Source organism: Drosophila yakuba, chromosome 2L (genome assembly GCF_016746365.2).
Source record: "Drosophila yakuba strain Tai18E2 chromosome 2L, Prin_Dyak_Tai18E2_2.1, whole genome shotgun sequence".
In the NCBI taxonomy this organism is placed as follows: domain Eukaryota; kingdom Metazoa; phylum Arthropoda; class Insecta; order Diptera; family Drosophilidae; genus Drosophila; species Drosophila yakuba.
Window position 1 is genome coordinate 5,239,712 of NC_052527.2, and position 11,294 is coordinate 5,251,005.

General features: G+C 42.6%; 3 protein-coding genes across 3 annotated transcripts; 2 read left to right on the forward strand and 1 right to left on the reverse strand.

Moving 5' to 3' along the window:
* Window positions 1-168: 168 nt before the first annotated feature.
* Window positions 169-1,290, forward strand: LOC6526913 (adult cuticle protein 1). Its single transcript, XM_002087976.3, has 2 exons — window positions 169-271; window positions 617-1,290. Exons 1-2 carry the CDS (start codon window positions 266-268, stop codon window positions 1,025-1,027), a joined length of 417 nt encoding a protein of 138 aa, XP_002088012.1. The 5' UTR covers window positions 169-265; the 3' UTR covers window positions 1,028-1,290.
* Window positions 1,291-5,590: 4,300 nt separating this feature from the next.
* On the reverse strand, window positions 5,591-6,206 carry LOC6526914 (ATP synthase subunit g, mitochondrial). The gene is made up of 2 exons (XM_002087977.4): window positions 6,050-6,206; window positions 5,591-5,993 (listed from the first exon to the last, which is right to left on the reverse strand). The coding sequence occupies exons 1-2, from the start codon at window positions 6,087-6,089 to the stop codon at window positions 5,710-5,712; spliced, it is 324 nt and encodes a 107-aa protein (XP_002088013.1). The 5' UTR covers window positions 6,090-6,206; the 3' UTR covers window positions 5,591-5,709.
* Window positions 6,207-8,850: 2,644 nt separating this feature from the next.
* Window positions 8,851-10,035, forward strand: LOC6526915 (adult cuticle protein 1). Its single transcript, XM_002087978.3, has 2 exons — window positions 8,851-8,937; window positions 9,059-10,035. Exons 1-2 carry the CDS (start codon window positions 8,932-8,934, stop codon window positions 9,479-9,481), a joined length of 429 nt encoding a protein of 142 aa, XP_002088014.1. The 5' UTR covers window positions 8,851-8,931; the 3' UTR covers window positions 9,482-10,035.
* The last annotated feature ends 1,259 nt before the right edge of the window (window positions 10,036-11,294 follow it).

Here is an 11,294-nt window from a genome sequence, read left to right on the forward strand (position 1 = left end):
TGAATTGTGGATATTGATTCGGGAAGGTCAAGGGGTTGGGGTTGGGGTTGGGGTTTGAGGTTGGGGCTGGGGCTGGAGGTATTACGTGGTTTGTTCTCTGGGCCAGTTTCCGCATTTGTGCAGCAAACATACACATGGCTGATCAATCCGAGAACTGGCCTTATATGCTAAATGGAATTATGGATCGGAGCTATAAAAGCACTTGGCCAACGGGCAGATGTCAGTTAGTTTCGTTTCAAGCGTCACTGAGATCACATAAGCCAACATGAAGGTGAGATTGAAGGAATATTGGATAACTGGAGCTTGGGCCAACTACTACTAGTATTTCGAAATTCGAAAAGGACAACATAAAGATACTTATGTACTTCTTAAGTAGTATTACATCTGTTTGGTAACACATTTTTGTACAAATCGGAATTCTGCAAAAATGAACGTAAAAGATTTTTCCAGAGTCATAAATTGAAAAATTTTGATACTCATAGCATGAGTTTTATAACATCATACCATCAGTTTCATACTGAGCAGATTATGAAGAAACTTCTTCCAATTTATATTTGTTCCATCACAGTCTTAAAAGTAGCTGAGTTTGAAACTAAATGGAGTTCCTTATTTACAGTTCGCCGTTGTCGTAGTCCTGTTCGCTTTGGCCTATGGTGTCAACAGCTCGGTGGTGCCGCTCCTGACCTCCGCCCATGGATTGGTGGTCGGTGCTCCCGCCGTCGCCGGTTCGGTGGCCATCCAGGCATCTGCGGTGCCCGCTGGCATTCCCGCTGCCGTTCCACTGGCCCTGTCCCCAGCCGGACCCGTGCTCATCCAGTCTGGACCATCGGTGGTTGCCGCTCCGGTTCCTGCTGTCGTGTCCGCTCCTGCTGTGGTTGCTGCTCACGCACCCGCCGTGGTGGCCGTCGCCGCTCCGGAGGCCAGCTATGTGGCCAAGACCCGTGGTGCCGTCCATGTGGCTCCGCTGCCCGGACACGTGCAGTCTGCTGCCTCCGTGAACCTGGAACCCGCACCAGGCACCTGGTAAACACCTGAAAGGACACCTGGATAACCCCTACATCGATCCTGACCGCCACTTGCTCGCATCTTTACCACATTTTTTGGTTTTTTAAGTTCCCGAAAGCTCTTTCCACTCCTGAGATCCTCGTTGAGGTCTCGTTTCTTCAGCAATCTAAGTCAATCCTCTCCAGTCTATTGCTTTCCGCTATACTCTCTGGTCTATATTTATCCACCCTGCTGTTGTCATATGGAAATTTGTTTCTTTTGAATAAAAAAATGTTATTAAAACAATTGAAGGTAGTTTTAATTGTAATTGCGAGCATAGTCTTAGGTAACTATTTATATGCAATATTCCACAATAATAATTTCAAATAATTCTTAAGCAATTGCCAGGGAATCGACTCACCTTTGGATAGGCAATTAGATGCCCCACCCTTTGCCCAACTCCCACGCCTTCAAGTGCAGCTAGCATTGGACAGTTAAGTGGCTTAAAACAATCTCGATCGATGGCCGATTAACGATGCCAGTAATTAATCAATTCCGGGGCCTCAGACCGGCGCTACAGCAGGGGCGTTGACAAAAAGCCGCTCCAGAAACGAGACGCAGTTGCTCCGCAGCTGGACCACTTTATTGCCAACTAACAAACAGATGCCGAACCGAACTGGTCTCTGAACGGAAAACGAGAGTACTAGTCGATCTGGAGCAGGGGCGGTTTGCCTTGATCGCCGCACACTCGCACTTGCAATTATTAATAGAAAAATGTGCAAAAACTTGATACGACCGCAATGGAGTTAAGTAATGCCCATGCAAAGTAATGCGGTTCAGACCAAATCCGCAAAGCCTTAACGCCCACTGCAGACCCCTGAAAGCCGTTAGCCAATTGTCCCGATTCCAATGGGATATATAGGACTTTCTGTTGCCAAGTTATATATATTAAATATTAAATATATTGCATGTTATATATATACATTCATTTGGCAATAAACAACATCGGAAAGCAGTCATTTTATTATATTTTAACAAGAAAAGAAGCCAGACAAAAACACAATTAAATTAGTAATTCCTAGGATATGCTATATTGTGAATAATAAAAGGAATAATAATAACTGCTGGCTTGATGCCCCAACATTTTGACCGAAAATAGACTTGACGGAAAACATGATAAGCGAAAAAATGCCTGGGTTTCAATAAAAGTGTCAATTGCCGGCGAAACGTGAGGCCAAGAAATGGGTTGGGGGATAGGGGATTGGGGTTGGGTGATAGGGGAGTCGACTCTGTGGGGGGCAAGGGGCGGGGGCCAAGTGGCAGCTAAGCAAACGGCAGCGAAACATTTTGCCGCGTTGTTTAGTGTCGTGTCGGCAGCCAAGCCCCATGGCAATTGGCCATAAATCTAGAGCCAGCCATTCACTTTTTGTTTTCTTTGCTCGCCGCAAGTGGGCGCAACTCGATCGGCGGCTGCGTACACGCAAAACCAAAGAACGCATGACGCGGCTACCGAATGCAAGTTGGCCTAAACCACCGCCCCCCTCTCAGCAAGTTCAAGTTTACGCACTTTGCGGCTTCCTGCTTCGAACGGGTTCACTGCACTTGAGGCAAACGCACTAAGCTGTTTCTGGTTTTTACGCAGAATGGAGTTCAACTTGGCCCACTGCGATCGATTTCCTTTTATTTGTGGTCTACGCAATTCGCACTTTTTGTTGGCAAGGCGAAGGCAGTTCACTTTTTGGTGATCTGCTTGCTACACAGGAATTAAGTTTACCGATTGGAAAAGCAAAGGTTGTTTTTATTTCTTAGCCTATTATTGCTAATTACTATCTGACTAAATATATACTATTTTAAATAGTGCCTTTACGTTATAGTTGCAGGTATATTAATACACAAATAATATAACATTACAGGAGCACTTTTATTACATGAAAAGAATATTACCTAACTAAGTGGAGGTTTAATAAAGCAAGCTTTACACAAACGTTTACTTTAGTAAGCTATGTATTTAAGATATTCATTAAATTAATAGTAAAAAGTACTTCCAAATAGATCGTTTATGACTTGGACATTAGCTATATTCGCTTTAGCTTTATTGGCAATAAAAAGCATATAAAAAGGTAACACCACCTTAATGAGCAGGTGTGAATAAATGGTCAAATTATTTTTGATTCCATATAGTGATATTTTTGCAAGTGTATATAGCCATTTAAGCCATCATACTTGCGTTTGGGCGATGAGTTGTTGAATAAGGTCAGTGTTTCGGCGAAGGATCGAGCCAGTTCTGCAGTCGAGTGATTCATTCCGCAGAATCGATCAGAACAGGGCGTTTTCCCGTAAAAACTGGCAATCCATTTTCAAAGCCACAAAGCCAAGTAAAAAAAGATATACCACTCCATAGCTGGCTGGATTTCGTAACACCACAACGGCACGGCTTTCTTATCCGCACCCACAACTGGTTGGTGGCCTAAATATAGTTCGGCTGGCAGTTGCAACCTGTAGCCAAATACTCGCAGTCGAGTGAGCGACAAGTATCTGGCGGGTTGCATGAGCGGCAAACAAACTTGTTGCACACACTCGTTCAGATTTTTGTGATTTTCGTGCCAGCAGCTGGATAGCTGGATGGCAAAAACGAAAATACGTAGGAAAAATGGGAGACCATAGCAGAAATTCCGCTAGCCACTTGCTAACGTCATAAACACACTATCCAGCCCCATATAGAACTCGTTGAATTAGCAACAATTGTGTGGCTAGGCTCTTTGTTAGTTGTGACAGTTGTGTAGTGACAACCGCGACCACTAAAGTGGTTAATTATTGCCTTCTCTTAATGACCATTAAGCGTCCGCTTAGCATGCTAATTGCAATTGGATTAATTAACCGCAGATCTTGATCGCCAGCTAACGGTTACGGGGCAATAACATACTTGACCAATTGATTACGTTACGATTGCAATTGCATCATTTGCGCCTCTCGGTTCGATTCGAAACAAAAACTCAGCCTTTTGGAGGCCGCCCACTCGAAAATTCCTTGCCAGAGTACAAGTGTGATTGCCTATGCAGGCTAGTTAAATTAATTTAGTTTGAACAACAATTAAAACTAAATCAGTGGAATATTGGTCGACCACTAGATGATCTTACCAAACTATACCTATTTTATTTTTATTTATTTAAACAATAAAAAACTGATAAGCACTTAGTACTTATGAGCTGTGAACTATGAAAAATACCAAGTAATTATATTTTTGATTAGCGAATGATTTCAAATTAAAGCTATGATTACAATTTAAAATGTTCATGTAAATTTCCTTTGCTATTCTCAAGTTTTTAAACTGAACATTACAGGTGTGCCAGGTGAACCGCAATTGTTAGTTTCACACATAGTAGTGTATGAAAGCCAAATTAAATAATGAGCAGCAGGCCAGAGGTGTTGGCGGTGTGGGTGGAAATGCTGGTTACCAAATGCTGGAAACCAAATTCGCCGGCTGGCAAAAAAAAAAAAGCCCACCCCACTGGGTCTCCACCTTGTTGCCACTACCACGTTGCTAGCAACAAGTTGCAACAATCGGCGCGCCGCCAAATTGAATTCAAGCGTGGCTAACATTGATTTCCCCCCCACCCCCAAACCGATAACCGCCCTGCCCTGCTCCTTTAGCCAATTAGTTTCATTCTGTTTATGCGATTTTAATACGGAATTCAAATTCATCTGGCCAAAAGTGGGCGTAGTCGTTCGGGGAGCTGTGATAAGGACCCACCATATAGCCTTAACATGATGCAATCGGGCGGTGATATTGCAACAAAGACTGCTGCCAGCTTTGTTATTAAAATGCCATTAAAATTGGGACAAGCGCTTAAATTTGATATACAGTCAGACAAATAAATGCTTAAGTTATAATTATAATGCTTAGATTTACTGGAATTTAAATGAGGTATACTGATTTTCCTAAAAATTGTATAAATAAGTACTTAAGTACCTTTAGACGTCTGACTTTTGCTCTTATTATAATTTCAATATTTTTTGTTACTTCTTATTTACTTTACCAGTACATTCCACTGGGCCACACGTTGGTTGCCATTGTTTGGGTTGTGCAACTGCCACGGCGTCAATCTGATTTATGCCACTTGACCGCACTGCCGCCCGTGTCCGCTGTCTTGCCGCCTTAGAAACCCAACGCCTTGCCGCTTTGCCGCTCGGACGCCTGCGCACTCGCCTCGCAGCGGAATATCAGAACTCCATGTCCAAGATCAATGCCAGCTCAGCGAGAGACTCGGGTCTCCAATGAGCACGCTGCTCATGCCGGGCCAATGGGTATCCGGAATGCGAGGCGTGGCACTACTTAATGACGGAGTGGGAGTTCACATGCTGCGCACCTGGTCACAGGGAATTTATGTATGCAAAATACTTGCCCACTGACAGACATTAGGAAGCACTTAAAAACTCTACTTGCCGATTGCGAAAAGTATAAAGTTTTTAATATCTTACCAGTTATACCATTTAACTTTCTAACTTTAATATTACACAGGATGTGAACACAAAGGAAAATACGACAGATCGAGAACGTAAAGGGGATTTTATAGGGAAAAGACAATACAAACAGCTACACCCATGATTGTAATGCTGATAGTGCACCTTTATTCAGTGCACCTGGCCACAGAAAATGATATAAATGCCACGGGCCATTTGCATACAACACAAAAACATAGGGAGAATACTATGGATATGTTTTGTCTAAACCTTGTAGCCGACTAGTTGACGACGACCGATGACCTCGCCCATGTAGAACCAGGTAATCACCTCCACGGTGACCAGCATATTCAGCCAGGCCTGACCGACGGTCACCTGGGAGAGTCCGGACTTCTTCAGCTGCCCCTTCATGTCCTTCTTGGACGCATTCTTGGCGGCCTCCGCGGTCTGCTTCAGCTTCTGGAAATCGGCGGGCAGTGGCGGTGATAGCTCCACCTTGGCATACTTCCAGAATTCATCGAGCTGCGGACGTGCTGCCACAATCATTTCTGCGTAATACCATATTGTGATTAAAAGTTGGCCAAACTAGTGGAGCACATCTTACTGTTGACTAGGGTCTTTGCCTTGGCCACCAATTGACTCATCTTGCTGATAGAAATATAAAAGAGGAAATGCAAATTTCTGAAAATTTCACAATTTCACGTTGAAATCTACTCGTACAAAGTTATCAAACTGAGAGCTGTCAAAAATGAGTTGACTTTCCAGGGCTGCTAAGTCATGCGATTTAGGATATGTCAAAGGGCTACCACACACGTTTCGATTTAAGTCCTTGCCAAAAAGATTACTAAACAAAATCTAATGGAAATTTTGATTTTTTTTTTAAGTTTAACTACACTTTAGCTATTTCATTTTGCATGCAGATCCAGTGCCAGGTAAATGTGTTTGGAAAATTTGCATAATTGCCGCCCGGCTGAAAACAACCTGCGCCAATTATGCGATTCGCGGGCGATAAACTGACCGATCATTACCAAACCGACAAGATGGTTATTACTAGAGCGCCCCGCCCACTTGCCAAAGCGAAACAATGGTATAATATAAAATAGAAAATAGAGAACAGAGAACAGACGGAGCACGCCCTAAAAAATTGGCCTGCATTGTGTCCGCTGATCATCGAAATGAAAATCTCAAAATGTGCAATAAAACGCTGGGTCTTTCGTCATCAGTTCAATGGAATTGGTTGGCCATAATGCATGTTTTAGGCCAGCTGCTTTGCTAATGAAGCTCTAATGGAGACTCGAGGTGAAGGGCCCGTTCTTCAAATGAAAATTGATCTTGTTTTTATTTTTTCGCATACTTGATCTAATTGCGCCAGTTAGACGAGTATGACATTCCAGCAAGACCCGTTGCGGGCCCTATGCATAATCATATTGGGTGTGATTAATGGATTGCATTTATTTTTCGCCGCAGCTGTCCTCTAAATGCTTTCAGTCTCACATTTGGCCAGTTTGACACTCTGACCCAGTCAACAAACGTGGCCAGGTTTTTGATCTGCATGCCCATGACGATTTCAAGTTGAGAGGCTGCAATGCGCCGGGGGTTTAAGCCAAGTGCCCCCAAACATGGAAATGTAGTCCAGCAATTCGTTTTGCCTTTTTGCATTTTTATTGTTTGCCAATGCTGACAGCCTTTGATTATATTTATTCTTGGGCGTTGCCCCGCCACAATACGAGAATTGCCTTCCTATTTTTGGCGGAGCAGCGGGCAGCGAAAACGAAAACAAGGCAAAACTGCACAGGCTAATTGTTTATTTAAAGCACTGCGAAAAATTCCAGTGCTCTGGAATTCGCGACTGAAAGTCACGGCCTTGCTGACGTCACGCTGATTTAAAATAGTCTTACGAAAGGAAAGGATTTATACGATTTTTAGATTTGCACATAAACTCATTTGAATATTTTAAAAAGTTGGTGAAATTTATTGGGCATACAAATGCTTTCAAAAAGTGGACAAACTAAGTATAGTATTTATAAATTTTTTTACGATAAGGAAACTATTTGCTGTCCATAAATCGATTTTAATATAGGTTACCAACATTTAATTGGTACATTCGGGGGTGTGTTTTTTTAAGGGTTTCAATACTGATTGTTCAGGGAAATAAAACTGCAAACCATTCTAGAATGATTTTACGGCTGACTAACTTTTTGGCATTTAAAGCTCAATTAATATTGTGCATTGATTAAGTCATTGCAGAGGCTAGATTCTAAGTCTGCCTTGGGGCAAAGCAATTGTTATTGCAGTGTAGGCACGCGACTTTTTTGTACTTTACTTTATTTTACTGTACAGAAATTCCGTGCCCCATGCTGCAAGCCAAAGACACCAATACCAGCGAATTATATAATTGCAACAAAGAATTCTGAAAGCTAATGCAGCAGAAACTTTGGTCTGTGCCATTGCAAATTGAATGCTTTGGGCCACATGCTTATGACTTTTTAAATGTGTTTGTGCTTTATCAATATAATTTGTTTGGTGTTTGTGGCAATTTTCAAGCCGCTGATGGAGCCAGCCGATTGTGTTGGCTCAATATCTACGTTTATGTTTATGTTTATGTGTGTTTGTGTTTCACCCTCGGCTGTAAATTCTTGGTAACACAGTCAAGCCTCCTGCAATGCATTTGGCCTAAGCTCTACAGATAAGAGAATTTGAATTTACATTTTAAATGGAATTAATTTCTTTAGTTGACTGGCTAAACTATAAATAAATAAATTATAATAAATACAAATGTATTTTATTTGTAATTATTTTATTTGTAAAAATGTTTAAACATTCAATAATATAACTATAGGAGTCAAGTTTATAACCATTTGAATTTTGTTTTACAAGGATAATATATTTTAAATGCTCAGTTTTCATTAGGGACTTAACAGTTATGGCTAATATTGTTTTTTTTTAATGTTTCAAGTTGTGCAGGCTAGACTGTGGTAATTTGCGCAATCATTGACGCCCGCCGCCCCCTTTTCGTTGGTGAGAGGGGCGTGGCTTAGGGGGTGGTGGTCAGCTGAGTGAGGGAAGGGGGCGCAGGGGTTGGGGGAACGGGAAGCAGCACCCAAGGCAGAGATCTTCGAGCAGCTGGGCAGTGAAAGGCCAAAACCCGGAGCGGATCTACCACAGTGGCTATGGCTATGGGTATGGGTATGGGTATGGGTACTCCAATTCTGCCCGAGACTTGGGCTTGGGCGTCGACGTCTCTAGAGCAGAGTCTCTCGCGCCATTCGCCTCTCTGGCGCATTTTGATATATATTTTTTTTCATGACTTGGGGGGCAGGTTTCGGTTTTGGATTTGGAAAAGCGAAGCAAAGTCCGCGCCGCGTTTTTCGTATATAAGTTGCCACAATTTGGTAGTCGAAATCAGAATCAACTCGTTCGCTGAGTATTCAACAAGCACTTCTCCTTCAACAACCCAACTTCAACACCCACCCCAAAACAAACAACATGAAGGTGAGGACATCGCCAGGAGTGTTCTAAAATCGTTTTAGAATTTTCAAAAACTTTCAAGAGTTTTTAAAAGAACAATCCTTGGAATCTTGCAACTAATTGCGATTTTTAAATCGTTTTCCAGTTCGCCGTTGCCGTAGTCATGTTCGTGTGCGCCCTGGCTGGAGCTCATGCCTCGTGGGCCCAGATCGCTCCCGGTGTCTCCTATGTAAGCCCCGTGGCCCATGGAGCTGGTCTGTGGAATGGAGCCTGGAATGGTGCCTGGAACGGTGCCTGGAACGGCGCCTGGAACGGTGCTCCCTGGGGTGCCCCTGCCGCCGTTGCCGTCCATGCCAGCGCTGCTCCCTGGGGTCTGACCGGTGCCGGCTGGCACGGCGCTGCCGTTCCCGGAATCAACCTGGCTCAGGGACCTGGTCTCGCCGCCGGCCATGGCCATGAGGGCGTCTATGTGGCCAAGACCCGTGGTGCCATCCACACCGCTCCTCTCGCTGGACACATCAACTCCGCCACCTCTGTGAACGTGGCCCCTGCCCCCGGAACTCTGTAAGTCGGGAGTGATGGAGTAAATACCATACCCAAACCGATGCCAAACGGAGCGGATGGATGGCAGTATAACTGATCTCCAACTGCTTCAGCGACTTTCCACGACTACTCCAACCGGATGAATACCCATCTCTCTCTGTACACTTATTGTTAAGCACACCGCTCTTAGTCTCCCCGCCCCCACCTTTACCCTGATACGAACACGATCCTGATCTTGGGTCCATGTCCATATCCTCTGGACATTTCCCAACGCACTCAGCAATATATAAGTCCAACAGCAATTACAACAACTACAACAAACCAACAAACGACAGCATGTTAATTTTATTTCTTGAGAACTCTTCAAATACTTCCCATCTGCTTTCCTCTCTTTCACTACTCTACTCTACAATACAACTATCTCTGTACACTTCTATATCTATCACTATCTGGCATATCGCCCTAGATATGTCCTGTCAACCTGTAAATATCCCATTGTATTCTAGTAATCTGCAACAATGTAAAGATTGACGAAAGCGTTATAAATAAAAGCAATCAGCGTTTTTTATACGAACTAAATATTGTGTTTTTGCAAATATGGGGTAAAACAATGTGGGCATTTTTAAAAATGTTAAGACATTTTGCTGAAGCAAAAGTTTAAGGTTCGGAATAATGTAAATATTTTATTCTTAATGTATAATTATTTTTAAAAACATAACTTTAGGCGTAAGCTAGAATTAGGAATAATTTTCAATTCAAATATAAATAGTGAATAAGCTTTTTTCAAAACATTTTTAAAGACTTCTCTGAACCGAAAGTTTAAAGTTCAGACTAATGTAAATATTTTATTCTTGATGTACGTTTTTTTTAAAAAGACAAAATATCAGACTAGGAATTCAATTTAAACATAATTCGTAAAATAGTGTTATCATTGCGAGAATTTGGTTCTATTATTTAGACTCATTCTGTTGTTAAGCAACATCAAACAATGCCATATTTGAATGACGGCTTAGCCATAATTAAATACAACTAAAAGATAAACTACATATTAGTTAATTATAACCTTGGCGCTTTTGTTTGCACCTGCTCGGCCTTGAAAAACCGACAAATTGTTCAATTGATTTCATATCTGCTAAGAATGTCTAGATCAAATGTGTCTTTGTCTTTAAGTGTCTATTATTATAGTGACAGTCCTAATTTGCTTGGCAATGCTATTGGCCACAGCTGAACGGTAGTCAAGCTGGGGGCCAATGGTCATTATCAAGTTAATTGGAACAGAGCCAGCTCATATGCACGTATTGGGCCACAGGGCGTATGCTTAATTATGCAAACGCTTAGCGCTAATTACAGATCGCACAGAGACCAAGTTTCGGTTTCAGTCAGCACCTGGGCTTCTGGTACAGCAAAATAATTGGCACCCATAGTAAATTATAGCAGCCGCTAATTACAGATTATCATCGCAGCGCAAGAATTCAACTTGAACCTTTTTTTCGGTGTCTGCCAAGAGATTTTGCCAAGACTGAATCGATCTCACCCACATTGGCAACGAAACGAGTTTTCCCCCTCTGGCAGTAATTGAATTGTCTTTGCTGGGATAAATTTGCTAAATTTGCACTAAAGTCTGACTTAATTGCGGCACCTAATGGGTTTGCGATATGTTTATGTGGGCTGTTCCAGGCGGCAGACACCCACGCTCCAGACCCATTTCAGAAAATTGAATGTTGCGCAATGTCGATTCCATTAGGTAATCGAAGGTGGAAATAATAAGGGCAATAGCCTCGAAAAGCGGATAAGCCTGGAATGCCTAACAGCTGTGCTTATTGCAACTTTTGGTTAAT